General features: G+C 38.5%; 1 protein-coding gene across 1 annotated transcript; it reads right to left on the bottom strand.

Moving 5' to 3' along the window:
* Positions 1 to 4,381: 4,381 nt before the first annotated feature.
* On the bottom strand, positions 4,382 to 22,662 carry LOC102096306 (uncharacterized). Its single transcript, XM_065075902.1, has 13 exons — positions 22,424 to 22,662; positions 20,969 to 21,035; positions 20,331 to 20,395; positions 19,099 to 19,126; positions 16,227 to 16,282; positions 15,285 to 15,324; positions 12,484 to 12,545; positions 11,219 to 11,311; positions 10,412 to 10,493; positions 7,917 to 9,496; positions 7,316 to 7,379; positions 6,054 to 6,141; positions 4,382 to 5,058 (listed from the first exon to the last, which is right to left on the bottom strand). The coding sequence occupies exons 1-13, from the start codon at positions 22,493 to 22,495 to the stop codon at positions 4,995 to 4,997; spliced, it is 2,361 nt and encodes a 786-aa protein (XP_064931974.1). The 5' UTR covers positions 22,496 to 22,662; the 3' UTR covers positions 4,382 to 4,994.
* Between the last annotated feature and the right edge of the window lie 2,748 nt (positions 22,663 to 25,410).

Below are 25,410 nucleotides of genomic sequence, written 5' to 3' on the forward strand. Positions count from 1 at the left end.
CATGCTTGACCAACCTCATAGCCTTTTATGAGAATGTAACAAGAAGGATGGATGATGGCAGAGCAGTGGATGTGGTCTACCTTGACTTCAGTAAAGCCTTTGACACAGTCTCCCATAGCATCCTAGTTGCTAAAATGAGGAGGCGTGGTCTAGACAATAGAGTAGTGAGGTGGGTTGCAAACTGGCTTAAGGAGAGAAGCCAGAGAGTGGTAGTCAATGGTGTGGAGTCTAGTTGGAGGCCAGTGTCTAGTGGAGTGCCTCAGGGGTCAGTACTGGGGCCAATATTATTCAATATATTCATTAACGATTTAGACGAGGGAATAGAGTGTACTGTCAGCAAGTTTGCTGATGACACTAAGCTGGGAGGAGTGGCTGACACACCAGAAGGCTGTGCTGCCATCCAGCGGGACCTGGACAGGCTGGAGAGTTGGGTGGGGAACAACCTGATGAAATTTAACAAGGACAAGTGTAGAGTCCTGCATCTGGGCAGGAACAACCCCAGGTTCCAGTATAGGCTGGGGAATAACCTATTGGAAAGCAGTATAGGGGAAAGGGACCTGGCCGTCCTGGTGGACAACAGGATGACCATGAGCCAGCACTGTGCCCTTGTGGCCAGGAAGGCCAATGGCATCCTGGGGTGTATTAGAAGGGGGGTGGTTAATAGGTCGAGAGAGGTTCTCCTTCTCCTCTACTCCGCCCTGGTGAGACACCATCTGGAGTATTGTGTCCAGTTCTGGGCCCCTCAGTTCAAGAAGGACAGGGAACTGCTGGAGAGAGTCCAGTGTAGGGCAACAAAGATGATTAAGGGAGTGGAGCATCTTCCTTATGAAGAAAGGCTGAGGGAGCTGGGTCTCTTTAGTTTGGAGAAGACAAGACTAAGGGGGACCTTATTAATGTCTATAAGTATATAAAAGGTGAGTGCCATGAGGATGGAGCCAGGCTCTTCTCAGTGGCAAACAATGATAGGACAAGGGGTAATGGGTGCAAACTGGAACACAAGAGGTTCCACTTAAATTTGAGAAGAAACTTCTTCTCAGTGAGGGTGCCAGAGCACTGGAACAGGCTGCCCAGGGGGGTTGTGGTCTCCTTCTCTGGAGACATTCAAAATCCACCTGGACATGTTTCTGTGTGACCTCACCTAGGCGTTCCTGCTCTGGCAGGGGGATTGGACTAGATCTTCTGAGGTCCCTTCCAATCCCAAACATACTGTGATACTGTGCGATACAAGAATCAAACAAAAAAGCCCACAGTACAAAGAACCAACACCTCTTGTAAAGGCAGAAGTGGGTGGATAAATCCAGAAATGTGACAAATTTAGCAAGGAAAAAAAAAAAAAAAAGAAATATTTCTTTAACAGCCTGGTTCATGTTTCGTTTAGCTCATAGTTTATGTGCCTCTTCGACTTGCCTTAACTTCTATGCAAGACCAAAAGGCCAGCCCTTGCATCCAAAGCTGTCCAGTGTCACTGCCTGTCTTGCACTAGCACTTGCTTTTGTGTGCAGAAATCAAGTTAATACACACTCAGTTCTTAGACTGAAGAAACTAGGCAGACTTGGAATTAAAGCAACCATATTATCATGGTCTTAAACCAACTACCATTGGATAAGCAAAAGTAAATACTGTCAAAGCATTAATACAAACCATTTTAATGAAGAAACATTAAATGATGACCCTTAGTAAGAGCCTAAGGGGGGGGAAGGAGGAAGGCAAATCCAATGCGAAAGATCCAAAGCTAAACACAGAGATATCAGTGCATGAGATACTAACTTAATTTCATTAGATTGGAAAGACTTCTACTTTGTTCCATAGTAGGAGCAAAATGAGTAGTAAAATATTTATCATACACAGAATCACACACAGAATCGACTGGGTTGGAAAAGACCTCAGAGATCGAGTCCAACCCTTGGTCCAACTCTAGTCCGTTTACTAGATCATGGCACTAAGTGCCATGTCCAATCTCAGTTTAAAAACCTCCAGGGACGGCAAGTCCACCACCTCCCTGGGCAGGCCATTCCAATGCCTGATCACTCTCTCTGTAAAGAATTTCTTTCTAATATCCAGCCTAAATTTCCCCTAGTAGAGTTTAAGCCCATGCCCCCCTGTCCTGTTGCTAACTGCCTGGGAGAAGAGACACTCTTGCTTAAACCTGCATATCAAAATTGTTTGAATAACATTAATATTTTCTATAAATGTTTTGCATACTTCAATTTAGCTGGCACCAATCAGATCCAATACTCAGCCCTCTGAGATGATTAAAAGAAAAAGCTGTCTTAATCTCTCAAGCAAATAAACACATGCCCAAGAGTCCATTTTCTACTATTTTCCAACATACAGCATCTCTTGTTTCATGTGTATTTTAATACAATTTGCATACATTTTGTATAAAAGTTGCTATTTCCCAGTTTTCTCACAGCATTTGCACTCTTGATTATGCCTTTCCTCTAAAAATCCCAAAGCCAAAGAACTTCTACGAGTTACCCAACTTCCATCCATCATTTCAGCCTGATCATTAATTTAATGGAAATAAAGTACACACTCCTCTCATCCAAGTATACATAATATAATAAGTCCACTTCACAGCCTTTAGGTACATCTCGTTTCCTCTGTATTCATAGTCTCTACTGTTTAGTCCAGCTATTTATTTATGCCAATTTTCAGCGGCTGCTTTCCCTTGCAACATAGCTTGGTAAAAGCAGGGCACTTCTGTAAATATTCTCCTTCAGTGCGTACTTCCCTTCCACATTCAGTCACTGCTTCCACTAAGTTATTCACTGCTGCTCTTACAGACTCTCCCCACTTCAGGATCATCTTTAATGGCCTATCAACTGTTTCCAATGAAATAATGCTACCACATTCCAGATTTAGTTTTATTCCTCCAGCTTGTTACCCTCTGTCTGCTTAAATAAGCAACTGAATGACCTTTTTTTTTTTTAATTACTTTTTGGGATAGTTTTCAAATGACTACTGAATTCTTGCATGAAATAGCACATTCAACATTGCTTCATCTTCATGTCATTGGAGAAAGACCTATATAAACTATCACAGGTTAGTTAAATTCTAGCTTCAACTAATTACAACAAAATAAGGAGATACTAGGTTCTAGGTTTATACTGTCTCAGTAACCTAACCTGTTTTTCCAGTGCTCTTTATAAAAATTTTGAAGCAAAGGGAAGCAGGATGAAGCTGTTTTTGTAAACAGTAAGCTTTGCATTCAAGTATCAGTTCAATGAAAGAGTGAAGAAAGAGTAAACAAGATGAAACATGATGGAAGAAGCAAAATTGTTTGGAAGGGAAGAAGAATAGAGCTCAAACCAGAAGAGATATCAAGTATCACCACAAAATTTTTGTAAGTCTCACACAGGTATACTCCAGTAGTCATTATAGCATCTGACAATCACTGCAGATGCATCTGTTTAAACAGTATTGTTAGGAAAAAATCACCACAGACTTTTGGTTATATCATACTTTTAAGAGTCTTATGACTCAAGTGGATGTTGGAGGATCAAACTGTAAAAATAATTGTGTAACCCTCTCCCATTTTTTTTTTGCTATTGCTAGCAATAAAAAGGGATGTGCTTGTCTCCCAACACCTCAAGTTTTTTCAAGAACCACCTCTTAAAATTCTTTCAAAGTAATTTTCATGGAGACAATGAACTATTGCTGTGTAGCTTAAACAAACTTACCTTCCTACTTTGGTAAGCCTACATTCAGGTTGCAGTGTAGACATATCTAGAGTCAGAACGTGTCCAAAACCCAATTCCAGTTTACATTTAATTTACTTTAGAACAGAAAACATTGAGTTATGTAATCTCTCAGTATTGGTGTATCAAGAAATATTGGGAAATAACTACCTCAACAAATTCAAGGAGAAGGTAGTTCATAAAACATATTCCCTACAGTTCATTCATGTCTGGAACTGGAAGAAAAATGAGCCACAAAGCATTTCTAAAAGACAATCTTTTTTGCTGTTGTTGAAGGAAACATAATACACAAATTGTGAGGGACAGAATGTGTGTGTATATTGCAGAAGTTCTTGTCTTGTTGTAAACCTCACTGAAACTGACTTCTTGTTCAAGAAAAACACTTTAGATAACAAGATTTTGGTTTAAGAGCTAAAATAACATAAAAACTCCTGTGTGCCCAGAAATGAAGTAAAGCCTAAGGAATGTGATTTTTTTCCTTTTCTGGAACTCAGAAAGCTGACAAGGGGCAGGGTTGATAAAACAGAGTGTACTTGACACCACTAAAATAATCTCCTTGCCAAGAAAGAATGCAGCAATGAAAACCTGTGGGACCCAGCCACATCACACTGATGTATTTGCTGTAGGGATACAAACTCATGAGAATTCACATACCTGAAATAAAATGTTGAAAGCAGATATTTGTTGAGAACAGGTTTTTATTTAGAACATGTATTTTGTCAGAACACAACTGTCAAATTCACTGAAACAAAGTTTTATTGAACAATTCACTCTGTGAGCTATGTAGAAAATTTAACATAGCAGGCATGTAACAAGTCATAGCATCTAATACTGCATTTGAATCATCCATCCCAGTTTAGAATTTTCCATTTAGTGTCAATACACTTATAAAGCACAAACAGGCAGGAATCCAGCAAAAAGAGCTTGATTCTTATCTTATGACTAATATGTTAAGAATCAAAGCTTATTAGCAGATAACAAGAAAATACTGATCACACTGTTAGAACAAACATTACTAACTACAAAATTTAAACTTTGCCATAGAACGTAACCCTGATTCCCTGCAATACCTGATGAAGCCAAAGAGTCCGACTAAGTGCCCTGTCAGAAGGGATGAACCACTCCTGAAGATTTACGTTACAGGTAAGCCCAAAACAGGACTAACTGCATAACACACACAAAATACATCCCTGATTCTTGGAAGAAGAAAAACAAAACAAACCCAAACGTTATAAACCAAAGTTTTTTCTGTAGCAGTCCATGAATGCTCCTTGGTGGGTTTCAACCAGGAAGTCACCCAAGTGATTGCTGAGATTTGTCATCTTTACCCACAGTGTAGCTTAGTTTTCTGGATACCCTATAGAAAAGAATTGTTAAGATTATAAAGTAAATTACACAAAAATACTATGCCTTCCAAAACTCTGATGAACAGAATGAAATTGAAACAAATCAAAGCAAGATATCTGAACATCTTGACTGTAAACAGCAGCAGGACTTCTTGTCCACATTCCTATGTGCTCTCAGCTAGAGAGAAAACTTTTCATCCTATGTCATTTTAATGTCTCTGTAATGCTACTATCTTAACCTAAATTATATAAGTATCTCTTAAACTTCCAGATGTAAGCTTGGAATGTATTCACCAATAGCTATAAAGGAAAGATACAAGTAAGAATATAATTATTTCCTTGCATATTACTTGAGAAATGGCATATTTTGAACCATTTTAGTTTACATCTGTCAATTCAGTATAGCACTATAGCTGTACAACAGCAGTCATGCAGAGCTCAAGAAAAGTTTTGAACATTTCTTTTTCTGAAATGCGTCTTTCATAATCACCTTCTCCATAAAGGCTATCATATTTGAGACAGGAAGACAATACTAGTTTCTTTCCACCACCATTCATTACAAATGCAGCATTTTGCCACGTGGCTTAAGCATAAAAATTCTGAGGGCTCTGTAGCCATTAAACAAGAGCTTCACTCCTTGGAACCATATACAAGAACGACACACTACAGGCCCAAGGAAGCTTGTCAGCTGACAGTCCATCTGAGTTATATCTAAAATAATAAACGCATCTACAAGGAACAGAAAGAAGGACTAGAGTAGCTATTCAGTCAAGCCATCTTACTAACTTACGTTCACTGGCCAGCCATGCTGAAGTCTGGCTAGTTTTGTCCAGACACTTGCTTCCCAGTGTTTGAGTCTGCAGGTTTGATTGGCTTGAGCTTTCCCAAGCATCCATTGTGATTTTCATTCTAGAAGTACACATGTAAGCAACAGCCTCCACACCTTTAATATAGATGTAAGGCACCAAGAATTTCTTTTGGATTTTCTTTTTGAAGAAGAACTTACCTTTTGCAACAGTACTGTGCATTTCTGGGACTGCTGTAATTCTTCACTGCACTAGGCCAACCAGAGTTGGTATCTGCAATCCCAGATTCTGGTGGTAGAAAACAGTAGTATGAAAAGGGTAAGAACAATGCTGAGTAGCATGGACGCTACTGTATGTTGTTAAAATATTAGCCTGTTAAGACATGGGTAATACTTCACTGGCATACTTCAATGAGCAAGTTTCCTTACAAAAATATTCTAATGCAAAAGGTTCTGGCAAAACTTAATTTCAAATACATTTTACACACTGTATTTAAATATAAGCTATATTTCTTCAAAAATGCTTATGCCATTAGAAAAACATAGAAGGAACTGCTGATACCAGAAAAAACATAATACATAAAGTATTAGTTAAAATTTGAGGAAGGCAAAATAAACAGATGTCTACCTCAAATAAATTCTTGACAATTAACCAGCAACAAAAATGCAACAAGGCAAGAAACATGCAAAGAAATACATTTCTTCTGCCATTTTCTTCCTGTATACCAGTTGACAATATTTCAAGGAACCTTCTTCAGTATTTTCCTTTGCATGTTAGTTGTTATCTTGATGACAAGGTTCATAAAAATAAAACAAACATTTTACTTAGTAGGAAAAAAGTTCATGTTATGTTACAGACATGCTGTAAACCAAAATCATATTTTAAAAAGAAAATTAGAAGATTAGCATATTTGAATCTTAAACTAAGGTAGTTTTGGTGGTGTTTTTTTTTTAAATTCTAAAATTCTACTGTCCTGAATTAGCAAAAGTCTTTTTATCCAGGCTAACAATCTAATTCACCTAAGCAAGTGACAGTAGCATGCAACAACTCAATTGCAAGTTTTTGTAAAGCTGAAGAATCCAAACAAAAGCATGTGATTACTCAAGTGTAGGATTAATAAACTATGCACTTCCTGCTGAACATGTAGATATGTAAAGTAAAAGCAACAGCAAATTTTAAATAAAATAGAAAAAAGGAAGGGAGAAAACCAATGGGTATAAGCAACACTTTAGTAGGAAAAGTCTTAGTTAACCTAAAGAAAAGCTTCTTAAATTGCTGTTTACATGTGATTCAGAAAACCTTTTCTGTATAGATTCCTTAAAGGAACACTTGAACATACCCAACTATTACTGAGGAAGAAGAGCTGTCACCTAGACAGCGGTCTATTGAGATTTATAGATCTACTCTTGGGGAAGTGCTTGTGATTGCTAAAGTAGTAATTCATAAAGTCTCTGAAACTAACCTTGCAAGGAAGTACCAGGAACACCAAGAAAAGTTTTATCTGCTGCAGCATGAAATCCAGAGCCCTGAGAATAAAGCATTAACAGATTACATTGATGGAAAAACTCATGTATTATGTCACAGCTTGCCTCGGAAGAAATGGCTGGGAACCTGGAAATAAGGGCTGGATTTAATATTTAAATCAACAAGTCTAGTGATTCCAGTGGAACCTGGTAAAGTTTAATTTGTTTGTCTCAATTCATTCACCTACAACGTGTTATCATTTCAGAAGGACAACACCTTAATTAACAGGCTCCCTGTCTGAGATTTTAACCAGTGACACAGTCTATTAAAACAATCTATTATTGAGCATTTTATAACCACTTTCAAGGTTATTAAATATAGTGAACTTCCTCACATGATCCAGGAGACCTGATACGACTTTTATTTTAGCAAATTAAAATCCTCCAAACCCCAAAGTTGTAAAACAACTCTACTGACCAAATAGCACAAGAATTAAGCTGCCACTTGTTTAAAAAGCTTCCAGCTCTAATCTATTTTTAAGCCCTTTTCCAAATATCAAAGATAGCACAATATTATTGTTTTACAAGGTCCTTTAGTACCTGACTCTGGCAGTTGTGACTGTCAAAAATGCTGGCGTTACTGACGTTGTATGGGTTCAAAAACCTCATGACATCGGTCTGAAGTTCAGCGTTTCTTCTGCAAGCAATCTGTTCACATTTTGCTGAAGAAAGGTAACGTTCCGGTATATCTCTCAGTCGCTTTACTGGTGAACAAAGAGGATCATTTTGGAAATTCCCCAGTCTTTTAACTCTGGGAGATGCAGATAAAGTTCGAACAGGCGAGTTAACAAGAGCATTTACAGTTTCAGACATCTGTATTCCTTCATACTTCTTTAAATTTGAAGCTCTCTGAAACCCAGGAAGTTTTGGAACACCCCCACTAAACAATTGCTCATAGATCCTGTCAAATTCTCTATCACACTGTGTATGGGACCTCACAGAATGACCTAAATTACTCTTCACTAATCTTCCTTTATCTTCAAGGTTCTGTGAATTTGCAAGAGGTCTTGTCAATGTCAAAGGCTTTTGTACTTCTTTGGGACACAGTTTGTAGTAGAGCTTTTCAAATGCATCTTTGTATTTCTGGGGCATCTTTGAAGGACTCTGCTTTGTAGACAACGAGGAAGATAAGTGCTTGTACTCGAAAGAAATTTGTCTTCCAGAGGTTATTTTTTCAGGATTTATGAGCAAAGTATTTGGTGCTCTTGCAAGAGAACAGTTTGTGACAGGTGTAAAAGCATCACTACTGCCATAGGAACTGTAAGTAGATGAACACAACTCTGAGGTATCACCACAAGAAAAGTAACTTTTTTGAGTTTTACTCTCTTTTACCAGATGAAGTCCTGTTGACCCTGAACTGGCAGCAGACATCATAAAACAGTATTCTGAAGGACACTGGTAGGCAAATTTTTCACTTTCTCTGCATTTTGGATTAAGTGAGACAGTAGTCTGTAACTCATCTTCAACTAGAAATGTCTCTCCCATTGTAGTTATAACATCAGGAAAAACAGTCCGTTTGGAGACTTTTGGGCCTTTTCTAGGTACTAAACTTGAGTCGGAACAGTCCATTTTGATTTCATTTGTATCACTGTAAGAATAAGGTAATACACCAGACAAATTATTAATGGAACTCTTGTCATCATGAAGTTCTCTATTCTTGTTTCTGAAAGTTTGATTCTGGATGTCTTCATGTCTATTGCTGCATATGCTAGGTTGTGCTCGCTTCAGTTTAGGAGGTCTGAACCCTCTTATTTTGACTAAAGTGACATTGAGCTTTGGTCTTCCAGAAGGGTGTCTTCTGTGCCTTAATTGTCCAAACATGTATTTTGACTCTCTTCTCCGAGTCTGCTTTGTCATGAGCCTTGTAAGTGACTCTAACATCCCTGGATACAAGTCTGCAAGAGTTACATTGCTCCAGGAGCATTCCTCATTTGCAGACTGGTATTCTTCCAAGATACTATCACACCAAGTTTTATTCAGTTCTGGGGAAGTCTGATGCCTGGGTATGGTTATTGTATTTGTTGACATGGGAACATCAGAAAATCGTAACTGTGGAGGTCTGGATGAAGAACATTCATTTGGCAATTCTACTTTCCTTCTGCAAACAGCAGCTTGGTTACCTGTTAAAAAAACCCAACCAAATTAATGACAAAACAAAACAAGAAGAAGAAAAAAAGCCCCAAATCTATTAGGGCACTTCCACTAATGTATATGACTTAGAAACAAGTCTTACTGTAATATCATATTTCATTAAGCTTTTTTGCCAGGCTAAATGGATTATTAACATACAATCTATTAGGAAAAAAATAAATATCGATTTCACAGACTATAGAAGACAGAAAAGAGATGTGTTGGAGCCCCTCCCCCCATCTTAAAATAGCTTTATATATATCTATATCTATCTATATATATATCTAAAATGTTTTCATTGTAGAGGAAGACTGCTTTGCTCTTCGTGATTTCTGATCAGAAGGAACAGCCTTATCCAACAGGTTTTGTTACTCTATTTTTATATTACTTTAAAGCATTGTAGTTGGCTAGTACCAGCGCAGCTTTGCTTGCCATAAAGCATGATTAACACAATGCTTTTTGTAGTTGTTAGGCTTGAAGTATTTACACCAAAATTCTATTTTAGGTTTGCATCAAGTCTGGAGAACTTCTGAAAAAAGAAAGTTTACTAGTAAAGTACCACTTTGAGTACCAGTTACCAGCCAACCCAAAGCCATTCATGACATTCCAGAAACAAAAAACTACGCTTTCATTTAATGGAGCGTAATGCTTCTGAATTTTTTAACTATGCATTTTCTTTTTCCTGGGGCTATTTAAGAAAAGCTGCTTTTATGTATACAAGTTATTTATTTTCTATTTTTTCAAGCACATTTTGCCATAAGCAAAATCATGTCTGTCTTCTCTTCAAGAATCCAGTCTGTTGAACTTTTCTGTTGGATAAACAGTGCCTCTGTGTTTTCAATAAATTAAATATTTCTAATAAATTTTAATAGAAACATGTTTTGTAACTAAAATGTTTGACCAACCTCCAAAAGATTTAGCTGTACCAATCAGTTCTTGCACTGGTGAAGCTAAATGCAGACCTTTTGATGAACCTTGACATTCTCTCTGAAAAACAAACAGAAGACACCATCTAATATCCTCAATTTTTTGCACATTAGAAGTAACAACAAAACCTTATTTGTGACTTCTCCTACTCTCTCCTTACTATAATAGATCCTGTATAGTTATGGTCCTAAGGGCCTTCGTACGTTTCAGACAAGGAAGAAAATGTCTAGTCAGACTTCAGTAACAACTTTTAAGAGTTACCAGTTTATTCTTGGAAAGGCTACTTATTTTTGCAACTTCTACATTATGTATCATATTTTTATCCCTTTCCCAAATATGAGAATCTATGCATGGATATATATACCTGGATAATCTATACATCCCTGGCAACTTCAGTAGGAAACAGAAGCCATACCATGTAAAATAATCCTTCGTGCCCCTACTCTCCCTTATCCCCAAACCCAAAATAAAGCTAAATCTCCCTTTTTCTCTACAACCTTCAAATTTAGGCTTTTCAGAAAACTTACTGAAGTGAGAATCAACTCGCACATCAGGGTTCAAAGAACAAAGTAGAAAAAAGAAAAAAAATTTGGATATAGTCTGCACTGTTTCTTACAAATCATTGCTGTCAGAGACCTAAGATGCTGTGATATTTATGTAAGTAGCAAGCAAGAGAGGAACAATGATAGAACAGCAGAGAAGTTGTATTAGAATTCATGGTGCTGCACAGTTAGAGAGCTCTTTATTCTAATTAGCTAATAACTTAGAACAGGTGAAGTATTTACCATAATCCATCCGGGAATTTTTCTAACATTGTCTTGAACTATAACATCCACTTTTACTTTCTCTTGTATTTTCCCATCACGTACATACAGATTCTTAGTGGGGGAGAAGAAAAAAAAAGTTAAATTCAACACACAGAAATTATTGACACTGACAAACCCAAACAATATTACTGAGATTTGTTTCAAATAACTATTATTCAGATGAGGACATCCAACCTGCATAAACTTATTTTTAATGAAGATATTTTATGCTAAAAATATCCCAAGAGGGAACCGTATGTGAAGACATATTAAAAAAAAAAGAGATAAATAGCTAGTTTCTTGATGCAGCAAAAAGCACACACTGCCTCAGAAGACCTACTGATAAATACAAAACCAAAAAACCCCAAACAACAAAGAAAAAAAGAAAATAAAAGAGTCCTAGTGTTAGGTTACAAATCATTGGTAATTACAGCTGCAAATCTTTACATATATTATTAATATTCCCTGAGTTCATATACAAATTAAGGCCTACTCTGTAATTCACCTCCATGTAAAATCTAAAAGCATTTGGTGATAAACGGCAGATGTTTTTCATTAGTGAAACTCTTGCTTTCTTAAGTGGTTTGTATTAGTTGTTGTCAGAGACATGACAATGCCTAGCACTATGCTGAACAAACAAGGACAGTAAATTCAATTTTAGTAATTGGTATTAGAGCAAGCAGAACACAGGATTAGTATGGCTGCACACACAAAATGTGTGTTGTACTTTTCCACATCAGCGTAACTACTCTGGGTAGCCCATAGTCTAGTTCGGGAAATAACAGCAGGATATTCCAGTCTGCTTTTGTTATGGTAGCCATTATCTCAGATTTTTTTTATTTTTTTTTTAAAAAACAAAACACCATGTTACCTGTTTATGTTAGGCTCTCAGGTGAATGATCATATTTTTATAAGTTTTTTCATTTTGTGATTCATCTGGTTATTCTTTTTCCATACCTATTGTAGCCTTTCTCAGAGTTGCCTGTTCTATGCAATATGTTGTATGGCTTTATCTGGTATACTAATAATACCAAGACATGATATTACTTCATATTGGTCTTCATGACGTTATTTATTGAACCTCTCTCGTTATGCTTGCTGAAAATACGCATTAATATGCAGGCTACATGGAGTCTTCTGCTGACTGCATCAACACCTCAGGCATATGTAAGCTATTCAAATAATTCAATCATTTCTATTGAACATAAAATTATTCCATTGTATTAGACATCAGAAATTTTTACCTGTAAGTGAATGTCTTGAAATTTTCTTCTTACTGACACTATATCGGTATCACTTTCTTCACCTACAATTAGAAAATAAATACTAAATAAAACCTAGTTGAACTCAAAACCAAACCAGAAATGTTTTTAAACACACCCTGTATGACTCATTTGCTAACAGGTTTCATTTTAGAAAAGTCTTTTCTACACTAAAACTGTTTATCTGTATTACCTTTCCATTTCAAGTCAAATTTAAAAGCATGGCTTATAGGGTCCTAAATGGCATGAGTGGAACAAAGAGTGGAGATAACTTGTTTGCAACCAGTTCTTCAAGATTTATGCTAAGAATTTCAGATGGTGAATATTTTCTAAGTACTGAACTGCGAGATTCACTATTAATGTATAATTTCCACTTATTTCCTAATACATTCCTAAATTTCCCAACAAAGATAGAAAGGACCTTCTACTATGCTTCCTTTTCCTAGTTGCTTCTCATCAAGACTGCCTTAAAACTGCCAAGGCAAGAACTAAGACAGACTTAAAGCAAGTCCAAATCTTCCAACTTAATTTTTAGGTATTCTATGTGGTATGTTTGTGAATGAAACACAATAAAGCATTTCTTTGCTAGATGTATCAGACCTTCCAATTCATCACTAGCTAAAGCCTTAGTCTTTCATGATCAGAAAACATGTAGCTGCATAGTAAGTCCTCATTTCTGAAATTCCCTGGCTGTTATATCTTTGTCCTATGATCATGTTCATCACAGGGAGGGAAAGAGAAAAGGAGAATAACCATGAAAATGGAAAAAAGAGTGAAAAAGATCTGGTTATGATACCTACGACATCACTGCCTCTTGACACTATTCTTAAATTATTAAAAAGTGAATGAAAATATTTTCCAACTTATCCCATCTTCCTTTTTTGTCCCCTGTCACTGCAGTCATCACCTAAAGCTTTGTGGACACCTGCTGCCATAGAGCTAAAATAAAGACCCATATGAAAGAAACTGTATCTTGGTGGGAAACAACACAATTCAGTATTCTATATCCAGTAGAACTGGGCACAAAACTGGCATACTGCTCCCTAAACGGTCAGAAATTACTAGACTGCTATAGAAATGAGAGGTTCTTGTATAAAGGTAACTCAAGTGTCCAAGAATGGTTGACTCCATCATGTCAATTACAAATGATTAGAAATAGGTTGTATCATACAAGTTGTTCTGCATACAAATTGAATATCCTTCTAGGTGTGAAACATCACAAAAGTGTAATTTTAAATATGTTTTTAATGTATTGTCAATCATACTTCAAATCACTAGAACATTATTAGCAGAGGATCATGGCACTGCACAAAACAGAAAAAAAGTCAAGTAACTTCTCTGGGGAACCCTAAAGTGTTTTTAAGGGCCAAAAGGGAAATTTGGGAACACCTTTGTTGCTCAAGTGCAGGAGAGAGAGAGGAAAAATGAAAACTTCCACCTTTCTCTCTGAAAAATTTGACCAATAATACAGGAAGTTATTTCACTGGAAATGCACTCAATACAATGTTATCTAAAAGATATATCATTACCTAAAAGATATCTTACATAAGAGTTGAACATACTAGTAGGGAGATTACTGTAAATATTAAGTTTTGACTTTGATCCAATCCTCTAAACTTAAATACACTTCGATAAATATACAATACAGATTGAACCTTCCCCTTTCTCTCCAAATTAATTATTCTGTGATACTATCCTAGTAGATACAAGGAATTGTTCAGATATCACTATACTTTGCCATGCTACTTCCTGTGAAACCAAAGAAGGTAGACCTAATAATTTTCCCGATTAAGGGAAGAACAATACTTTCATGTACAGGTGAGAGCTGTTTGGTTTATTTGTACCTGCTGTTGATAGGCTTCACATACTTTCAGAACAAAAGTACTGTATAAAACCTGGAAGAAACACTGCCTTCACTAAGAAGTGTCTCTGTATGAATACTAAAGATGGAAAAAACCTGCTAAAACTAAAATTTTAGCTAAAGCAGCTAGAAATACTCCTTTTTCTTAAGAGTTAGCATGTCCTATTGCTAACCTTCTGTATATTAAAAAACCCCAAACACACACACACACAAAACCAAACCAAACCCCACAAACCAGAACACCTAAGTGAATTCAATTTTTAAGTGAGGAATCCAACCCAACATCTCTAGGAAACTACTACATTTGGAGATAGCTGGGACTCATCAAGGCTGCTATAAACCCTCTCCAGTCTCTTAGTAGAACATTTACAAAAGAAGGAGGAGGAGTGGATAATCATATTATCGCACAGTGCTATGAAGCTACCAGAGTCTGAACTGCATCACTCATTTATCCCATGAGTGCAAAAGATAAAGGACACTTAAAGAAGCTAAGCTACAGATGCCTCTGAAATTTGTTTCCTGTATTTCACTACACAGGTTGAGAAAACACAAGGTTACATTTTCTAATTTTGCAGAAATTGTTTTATCATTCAAATAGATATTTGAAATTACACTCTGAAATGACAGGAGGACAAATTTCAGATTGCTATTTTCTGTTTTGCCTCAAGAAGGAAGTAATCATCTCCCTTGGTGACAGCTATGCGTGTGAAGCACCTAATATATACCAGAGTATTTAAACACCAGCTAACCATATTTTGCTGCAGCTGCTTTGTTCATCATTACATGCTGGTAACCGCCTAGCCATAGTTTAATTTGTGCAAAATAGCAAGTTTTTATATGCACAAGAATAAAAAGATCTTGAGTAATACAAGTTTCAAAAAACAAAACAAGAAAAATCTAAAAAGTAAATTAAAAAACCCACCTGTATCAGATGTATTCACACAAGAGGTCTCAGGAGATTCCTTAAAAGAACATTAAAGGAATTTTAAGACCTGGTAGCATAAGCCATATTAACTAGTCTGTATTCAGCACTGGTGAGGCCCCACCTTGAATACTGTGCTCAGTTTTGGGCCCCTCGCTATGAGAAAAACATTGAGGTGCTGGAGAGAGTGTAGAGGAGGGTGACGAAGCTGGTGAGCCGTCTGGAACACAAATCTGATGAGGAGCGGCTGAGAGAACTGCGGCTGTTCAGCCTGGAGAAAAGGAAGCTAAGGGGAGACCTTATCGCTCTCTACAACCCTGAAAGGAGGCTGTTGCATGGAGTGTGTTGGTCTCTTCTCCCAGGTAAGAAGTGATAGGACAAGAGAAAATGGGCTCAAGTTGTCCCAGGGGAGGTTTAGGTTGGATATTAGGAAAAAATTCTTCACAGGAAGGGTTGTCAGGCTGCCCAGGGAAGTGGTGGAGTCACCATTCCCAGAAGCATTCAAATGATGTGTAGATGAAGTTCTTAAGGACATGGTTTAGTGACAGAGTTAGGTTAATGGTTGAACTCAATGATCTTGAGGGTCTTTTCCAACCAACATAATTCTATGATTCTGTGCACCTAGCAAGTAAAGACACATTTTTCCCAAAATAATGCAACTACATGTGGGGAACTACAAAACAATTGTTTAATAAGGTATCTAAAATTTGAAGAGCTGCAGTAGAACTGCAGCAAAATACTTTAAGCCCTCATTTTTTTTCAGAAGTTCTTACTTAAGGAGAACAAAGTGATTCAATTTAGCAATGAGTAGGCCTTTAAAAATCTAGCTTTATAGGTATGGTACAGGATCACCTGTTCATGATTATTTTCTCAACTTTTGAGTACATAAATACTTCTTCCTAAAGAGGCTTTGTAACGGTAGATGCAATGTGGTGCCCATACCTGATGTCCTGTTGAATGTCCATCCTCAAAATCACTGTTATGTTGCTTTGACATTTCTTAGCATGCACAGGAGGAAAAAAATAATTCTATTTCAATTTGATAAGTCACAGACCAATATTATACCCAAACTCATTAATTCATCATTTGTATATACTCTTACTTGGAAAAATATTTAACATTGACATTTTGCAAATGGAGATCTTACATAGGACTGATACAAAGAACAGATAAGTGACAGAACAATATTCTAGTCAAATACAGCAGACTAATTCTGATCAGAAATACACATCTACCATATTGTTTTCTTCTTGACCCATGAAGCATTACAGAAAATAAAATTTACCCTTTTATCAGTTGGTATCACTTGTAGAAAAGGAAGACAACTGCAGACTTTTTCTGCATTTTTCTTGTTGTGTTGAAAAGGATATGAAAAAGATGTACTACTCGTGAAGCCTGAGGATGGAGCCCCAAACCTCTATTGCATCTTTTTAATGATTCTTGGCAAGGGGACATTCCAAAAGTGCTGTGCCTGTCTTCCTGCACAGATAGGCCCAATCACAATCTTTCTGTGCTGTTCCCCCTTCATTTATCTCAGAAGGAGCAGAAGAAATACGAAGACTGTAAAGGCTGCCTATTTGAGCAGAGACCTCTATTTTTTACATTTGCTACTGCAACTCAAATGGATTTAAATAAAACCGAAAAGAGATCCACAGAGAAGCAGCTATCTTCAAATAAATGTGACTTCCACACACATTTATTTCATTATGAACCTCTAAGACAAATACTGTTGCTATTAAAATTAATCCGACTGAAAACTGTTTTGATATTGCAGAAAAAAAGTTACATTTCTAACCACTGCCTTGTTAGATATAAAAACATATCTATAGCAAGCCACAACCTCTCAAGTCTGTATAGAGTGCATATGATTATAAGGTGTGTATAAAAAAATATTGCTTAAATCTGTTGCTAATGCTGCATAAATTACAGAAACTTGATCTTTCCCAAAAGAGAAGATCTGTATCCCCAAACATATGACTCTGCTGGTACTAAAGCTGTAGCAGGACCTCTCATGATTGAATGCATGTGACTTAAAAATACTACATGTGCTTAAGCAGGTATGTTTACCCTACTCAAAACTGTCACTAAACAAAGGGTTCACTAATAAGTATTTGGATCTCATAAAGATATTCTAAATGTTCACACTTAATAGCATAGAACTTTATGTACCCTAACTGAAAACACATATCAGGCCCACTTAAGAATATAGAAGAACAGGTAAAATGTACACAGTAGCTTTAATAATCCATAGCCAGAGCCTTATTTTTTTTTTAAGGGTTACACCAACCATAATCAGCCAGTTCAAGTGCTTACTCCATTTACTTTCGCATTTCAAATTAAAAAAGTCAACACAATATATGATTTTCTTAAATTGAACAAATCTATGAGATTCCATCTTTTATAGCATATATAAATATACAAGTATAAATACTAATCTGTAAAAGTACGTTTTTCCTCATAACAAAAGCTGTTAACACCTTCAATATTCAGTTAAACATATCTTCCCTAGCATAACTTAAAACATAACTAAATAATAAAAACTTTGCTCGAATTATATTCAAAGTTGGAAAAAATAAGTAAGACATCGGGTTTTTTTGCTTTTCTACCTTATCTGTAATGCAGTACATTTAAAATTAATTAGATCAAGTCTTCATGGTATTAAATAAACTCCAAGTAAATTCTTTAAATAAGAACTTCTAAGGTATTCAGACCTTAGTTCAACACACAAAGATTAACAAAAACTTACTTCTGAAAGACTTCCAACACTGTATCTTTTAAAAAACTAACTGCTGGATGCTTACTTTCCGAGTTTTACCATAGATTGTAACCAGTCATTTTCTGTAGTTTTCAGACTCTTCGGCATATATTTTCTAAAAACTGGAGGCAAATGTCTGGACCATCTGAATCTTTTTATATCAGACCCTTCCCAGCTGAATATTTTAATTATAGGCTGATTCAAAGTATACCTGAAGCCTGTATGGAAAACCTTTTTGGTAGGATTACAGAGGGACAGGGACACTAGACTGTGTTTTGTCCTCAGATGTTCAGCTAAGAGTTTCTTAGATAAATGTCACGAAATAAGCAACACCAAAAAAAAGAAAAAAAGACTGCAATGCCTTAAGAAAATAAAGCCCAACACATCTGTGCTGTACTACACATCAGCTTTTCCCCCCAATCATTTATTCCAGTAAAAACTTGTATTTTATTGGAACATACAGGACCTTTTCAGAACAATGAGAAAAATCTTCATATGTCATACATCTCCCTAAGTAGTATCAGAATTACACTTAGGTATGCAGTCTTGATTTGACTTTAATTGTGATACTTGATCTCTAATGAACCTTTTCCTGCAAGCAGCCTGATTCATTCAGTATACAGAATAATCTGCTAAATTTTTGATAGTTCATCATGCAACTTCATGAGATTCTTTTAACAATCATTTTCTAATATGCCCGCTTATCTAGTTATTTCAAAAAGTTAGCAACTTCCAAACCTGTCCACTTGAACATCCATGTAAGTTAGGGCTGGAATTTTTAGATTCAATGAACATTTGCTGAAACTGACACATACAACAAAAAGCTATCTGTTTAATTGATCAGGTGAGATTATTTTAAACAACTTGTGATGACAGCAATATCAATTATAATGTATTTACTCAAACTTTTAATTATGAACATTATTGGTTTTGTGTGGTTCCCCCCACAAAAAACAGTGAGTATCCTAGAGAGTTTGGCATAAAACCAGGATGTCTTCTATTAAGTCAAGACTCTTCGGATAAGATAATCTATGGCACTTATTTTCTTAAACACTTTACCTGCATTCCTTTCACTTCTTCTGTTACACTGCAATTAAAACAGGAAAAGAAGAAACATCAGAAGAATATTACAATAGTAATTAATGGATGCCTTTGTTTACTTTGGTACATCTCACAACTATGCACTTCCTAAATAATAATTCAGTTTCCATTGGGTTTTCCATGGCCTGATTAGAAAAGCCACAAATACAATACATGTTAAAAGTTACCTGATCACTTACTTCTTGTCAGACTATTGCTGTTAAAATTGCTACAAGAATGTAAGCTTTAGCTACCTTGGCCCAGGCTAAGACAGATAATTCCTCTTATAGTCCTTAATGTATTTAGCCTGTAAAGTTGTGCAGCAATGATTAGTAGATGATGCACAAGGTATTACCCAGGAGTGGAAAAGGAAAGGGAAATACAGCCCCTTTGCTCTCTCCATTAAATACTCTCCTGTTTCCCAAGACTGAATTTTACCCCTTGTCCCCTCACTCTGTGAGGTTCAAAACAGCTTCTGTGTTAACTACCAAGGCACACCACATAACTTAGCTTTTGAGGCAGATATTAGGAATGTAGCATGGGTGAATGTAGAATGCATGTAGAATGGGTGACTTTTTGCAGTTATGGCAGAAACACTGAGATTTAGAACAAATTCACTGTTGAGTTCTTACGAGTGAGTTGAGGAAAGAGAAAAAGAAGTAACTGCTTGTTTAATGTAAGTACTCAGAATAAAAAATACAGATCACACAACAGTAATGGCTTTAGCCTGACAAAGACAGCAAGTGCTGAGACTGCAAAGATACTTTAATTACTTTAGCATTATTTTGCAGGAAAAAAAAATAATCTAATGATGAAACCAGTAAGCCCTCTGGAATTGAAGAGCTGATTACCTGAACCAAGAGAAATTGATCCAACGCTTGTTAACTTCAATGACAATATTCTGCTGAGATCCAAAAGTACACATCCCCATCAGCCAGCATTTAGAAAAAAGAAAAAATATTTCTTTTTCCAGGTTTACTAGTGGTGCTTAGCACTGGTAAATGGTCATCTATTTTAGTCTGTCTCACCTGACAGTCTTAACCAATTTATCCTAAACCCCTATTTTATGACAGATGTTGAATTAATTGATTAATACCTCTTGCAAATATTATATGGCACAGCAAGATTTGAATTTATTCCTATATGTATTATATAATAAGGAAAAAGAAACATTACTACAAACTGCATAGTAGGAATACATTAATAGCTACCTCAAGTACTTCCTCCTGCCATTTTCTAAGGTCATTGGTTGACACATCCTCCCATGATTTGGGTCCTAGAAATAACAAGAGATATCAGTATAAACATAGCTTTTCTTATAACACTATATATACCCACTATCATTCTAACAAACATTTAGGAAGAACATATTACATAGTAACAACACATTATCAAATCTGAGTAGCCTCCAGTACAATTGTAGAAGCATGATAAACATAGATAAACAAGACTAGAGAAAATTGTAATTCTAAGTTAATTGAGAAGTGAGGCAAAACCAAACAAAAAAAACCCAAAAAACAACAACAAGAAATCACATGCTAAATCTAACAACACTAAGCTAAAATCCAAGGAGCCTTACAGCCACACATGCCATGAAGAGGGGAAAAAAAGCAAATTGTTTTACTCTTAAAATTTTATTGAATGCATGCTGACTACATGGTATCTGACGTTAGTCAAAGCCATAGTTAAGGCTTGACAGGACTGAGATCCATATTAATTCCATACTGAATAGAGGTTAGTAAACCAAAAGTATAAGCCAGCCTTTACAAATCAAAGGTTCCATCAGTTGCATGTTTTACTAAGTATAAATATACAGCACATAAATATTGAAGCTTTATGAAGTTCTTACCATCAGGTGTACTGTAAGTGAGAGTTTCCATGGAGATAAGTAGATCATCTTCAAAAGGATGATTATACTAAATAAAAAGGACCATTAAAGATTAGAATAAATGCTTACAGTGATGTTTTTAACATGCATTTTAAGTATTGTTTTAACACAATTTTGTTTTGACCAAAACATGAAGTTATCCACATGCTGCTTTATTGGCTATAGTTAGAAGTTAGCAATCTCAAAACTTTAATTCCTAGAAAAAACATACATATTTTAAGCATATGTATGAGTTGTTCAATCTCAAGGCATAAGCCAGTTGCTGACAAAATGAGGCTTCAGTGAGTTTTCAAAAAATGGTTAAGTTACTTAATTACAGAGCTTCTAAACTCCCTCTGTCGTAACTGGAAGCAGCCACTTACCATAGACCTACAGATCATGACACATGAAAATGTCATCCAGTCTAATGCTGGATGAGGAAAACATTCTAGAAACAGAATCTTGTAGCTTTTTTTTTTTTTTTTAAGTTGTTGGAAACCATTGCTGAGGTACTAACAGGCTAACTCCTGTTCTTACCTCTGCTGTTAGAGTGGTTCCAAGGAATGTTTATTGATATGGTAATAGGTACTTTGTATATAAATATGGCCTTATGTATCTATAAATATAGCCTTATGCCAGCACCTAGACATTAACACAAACAATTTCTCTGAACTGCAAAGCTGACATCCCTGAATAAATACACCTATCTCTGGATGGAGGTGTATGGTTCTCACGTCTTTAGCAGAAAATAGCTCTAAAGTAAGGAGGATTTGTGGAGGGAGTTTCACTTCTGTGTGTATTTTTTTTGAAAATACCTCATCTAATGCTAGCTAAAATGAATTAAGGGCACTACAAAGACAACTCGGACTTCTAAGTTCAAAAAAACCTGGCAACCCCTGATTTAAGTGTTGCTCACGCCAAAGCTCAGCACAAACTGCGAAGCTGCGTGAGGCCCCGGGTGACAGCTGCTCTCAGCAGCCAGGAAAAACGGGAGCTTGTGAAACCAGAAATAACTAATTGACAAAGAGATTTCAGTGCCAGTTACTGCAAATCAGCACACGGGAAGAAAAATGAACGTGTCGGCACTAACAGAGCAGGACTTAAGAGGCGGCCAGGGAGAACCGGAGTGGAGGGCCCGGCCACCCCGCCAGGTGAGGCGGGCAGAGAGAGGGCCACGCTGCCCGGCAGCCTGCCAGAGGCGGACAGAGACGCACAAGGGCGGCCAGGCCGCGCCGCACACCATTTCGGCAAGAGGGACCGTAAAAGCGCACGGCGCCCCTCAGACAGACAGGGGCGAAGCCGGACGGCAGCAGCCTGAAGATCGCGCCGCTGACAGAGCGTCCCCGCCAAGCCCGCCTCAGGACAGCGACGGAAACAAAAAGCCGTTGCCAACGGCTCCCGCCATCCAACGGCCACGGCGGCGCGCGCGGCCCTCACCCTCTCCAAGATGCTGTTAATGGTGGCCATGAAGCGGGCGTTGCTCCGCCGCAGGGACTCCTCCAGCGCCATGGCGCACGGGCTGGGCTCCTCCGCGGCGCTGGGGGAATGGCGGCGGCCGCTCGGCACACGCACCCAGCCGTGCGCGTTTGCTCACCCCGACCGCAGCCCGACTTCCACCGCCGTCAGACGCTCCCACCCCCCGCCCCACGTCGATTCAAATTGCGCGCCGACTCGCCTCCTCCGCCCCCACCCCACCTCTGATTGGGTCTCGCACAGGCGCCGCAGCCCATCCGAGTACGCGGCCAGGAGCAATTCTTATTCTGATTGGCTGCTAGAGCTGCCGAGGGCCCACCCCCTCCTCACCGCCAGCTCGCCTCAAGGTCCTCCCATTGGCTACGGGGCTCTCAGCGAATCGGGGGTTGGACGCGGCGCGAAGTCTCTGTTCTACTTAGCAACAGTGTCCCACTGTGAGCTCCCATTGGCCGCGGGGTCAGCCGCAGGCGGGGTCAGCCGCAGGCGCAGCCCGCCGAACTCTGTGCTTGGGTTGAGGGGCGGTGGCGGCCACGGCCTTAGGGCTGTTTCCTGACCGCGGGCTCCTCCTGTCGGGTGGGTCCTGGAGCCGTGGCCCGCCTGCGGGCTGTAGCCGCTGCTTAGCGGTCGTGGGCCGTGTGGGGTCGGGTGCTCTGAAGAGAGCTCTGCCAGTGGGAACGCTGCTGGGGTGAACGTGGCGGCCCAGGGGCCCCGCGGAGTGGGTGCTGTGAAAGTGGGTGCCGAGACCAGGAAATTCTGCTTTCCCTGCAAAGTGGTGCCCTGCCGTTGGCAAAAGGCCAATATTTTAAAAAAGAGCATGAGCCACTTCATGTAAAATAGGTGGGGTTTTTTTTGTTTGTTTGTTTTGATTTTGTTTTCTGTTTGTTTTAAGCCAGGCTTAGCTGGGGCTTCCTGGGTCTGCAAGCTGTGCTGCCCCCGAGCTGGGGAGCAGTGTGGACTGGGCAGTCATAGAATCACAGAATGTCCTGTAAGACACAAGTATCATTGAGTGCAACTCCTGTCCCTGCAGAGGACAACCCCACACTTCACACCATGTGTCTGAGGGCGTTGTCCAGTCTCTTCTTGAACACTGTCAGGCTTGGGGCCGTGACACCTCCCTGGGGAGCCTGTTCCAGTGCTCCACCACCCTCTGGGGGAAGAACCTTTTCCTCATGTCCAACCTAAACCTCCCCTGGCACATTTTCCTGCCATTCCCTTGGGTTCTGGCACTGATCACCAGAGAAAAGTGATCAGTGCCTGCCCCTCCTCCTTCCCTTGTGAGGAAGCTGTAGCTGCCATGAGGTCTCCCCTCAGTCTCCTCCAGGCTGAACAAACCAAGTGACTTTAGCCACTCCTCATACAGCTTTCCCTCCAAACCCTTCACAACTTCGTAGCCCTCTTCTGGACACTCTCTAGTGTCTTAATATCGAACTGTGGCTCCCAGTGGGGAGCTCTGGGCAAAGCAATACAGAATGTAAACTTCCTGTTGTGTTCTGCAGAAATGGCCAGAGGAACAAGGGCTGGAAAACCGGACTTTAAGCGGCCACCACGTTGCATGCCCTTTCTGGTTGTTCTCCATTGGGTCCTGGAGGGTTGCAGGCCTGAGGCCACCGAGGAGAAGGGCTGGAACTGACACCACCGAAAGCATTACCAGTCTGCTGGCACTGGTATTTTTGATATCATCCCGTTCCTCTCCCAATGTTCCTAAACCAACCATTTTCTACAAATAACGATTTAATTTTTTAAAATTGCTATCAGTACATCGAGTTGCCTGGAACCTCCCATTCCAAAAACGTTTTCTATTTCACCGATATAAAGATTTAGATGCATCTTTTCAGAATGGTGTCTTCATAATGGCATCTTGTCTAAAGCTGACTTTTACTTATCTACTTACTTTTTATGTGTTCAGTTGTAATAAATGTTATTTTTTAAAATTACACAACTAAAGAAAAATACTTTTTTCATCCATTTTTAAACATTCTTAGTATTATGTGGTTGTGAAATTTCCACAGTGTCGAGGTTTTGATTGCAGGGTGACAATAAAACTGGCAGATGTATTGTTAACCCCCTCTTTCCCCGCTTCCCCCTTCACCCTCTCCCTCTCCCCCTTCCCACTAAGGACAGGCAATCAGGAGGGGAAGAAGGACAGAGAGAAGAGAGTTGGAAAAATTAAAAATGTTTTACTAATGCTACTGATAAAATAGAGGAAAACAATACAAAATATACAAAACTAATTATGAAAGTCCCGGCAACTGCTCTGGCAGATGTTGGGCTGGCACCCGAAGTCCTGGACTGGACTCTGCGGCCAACTGGAAGTGGGTTCAGTCTGTCACTAGGCCTCAGTTCGCAGGGATGACTCGCAATGTCCTCTCCTAATGTCAGCCATAAGGAAAAAGGAACGAGATCCTTGTGTTCTCCCACTTTTATATGAAGTATTCACGTGAATGGGATGTTATACTCTGTTGGTCAGTTTCTGGTCACCTGTTTCTTGTTGCCCCTCTAGCAAGATGAACATCCATCCATCCTTGTCAATGACCTCACATTCCATTGCTGTGTCTACCAAAACATGTATCTAGCTTTTCAGGAAAGCAGCTAATATGAAGGCTTTAGCTGACAGGCAAAGTCACTAAAAGAGAAACTTGTTTTTTAACAAAACCAGGAGACACAGTTGACAAGTTTTGCGTTAAGGCCTTACCCTGTTTTTAGCAGATCTTCCCCCTTTTCTGGTTCTGCATTAAGGACTTACTGTTTTTCAAGGTATGATTTTTCTGCCACCATTGCATAGGCCCCTGTGGTCAGTGGTTAAATCACATTTACGAGAGTAGCAAAGTGTTGATTTCAGCTAGCAGGATGAGAAAAGACGAGTGTGGTAATTCAAATCTTGATGAACTAGATCACAGTCCTACATTTGTCACTCTTCTCCCACTGGGATGAATGCAAGACAAATAATCTAA

Source organism: Columba livia, chromosome 1 (assembly GCF_036013475.1).
Source record: "Columba livia isolate bColLiv1 breed racing homer chromosome 1, bColLiv1.pat.W.v2, whole genome shotgun sequence".
In the NCBI taxonomy this organism is placed as follows: domain Eukaryota; kingdom Metazoa; phylum Chordata; class Aves; order Columbiformes; family Columbidae; genus Columba; species Columba livia.

Coding starts and splice junctions, on each gene's coding strand:
- LOC102096306 (XM_065075902.1), bottom strand. CDS start 22,495: ATGGCGCTGGAGGAGTCCCTGCGGCGGAGCAACGCCCGCTTCATGGCC. Junction 11,312..12,483: donor TTCAAGACATTCACTTACAG/GTAAAAATTTCT, acceptor TCCCCCACTAAG/AATCTGTATGTACGTGATGG. Junction 7,380..7,916: donor GTCACAACTGCCAGAGTCAG/GTACTAAAGGAC, acceptor CTTTATTCTCAG/GGCTCTGGATTTCATGCTGC.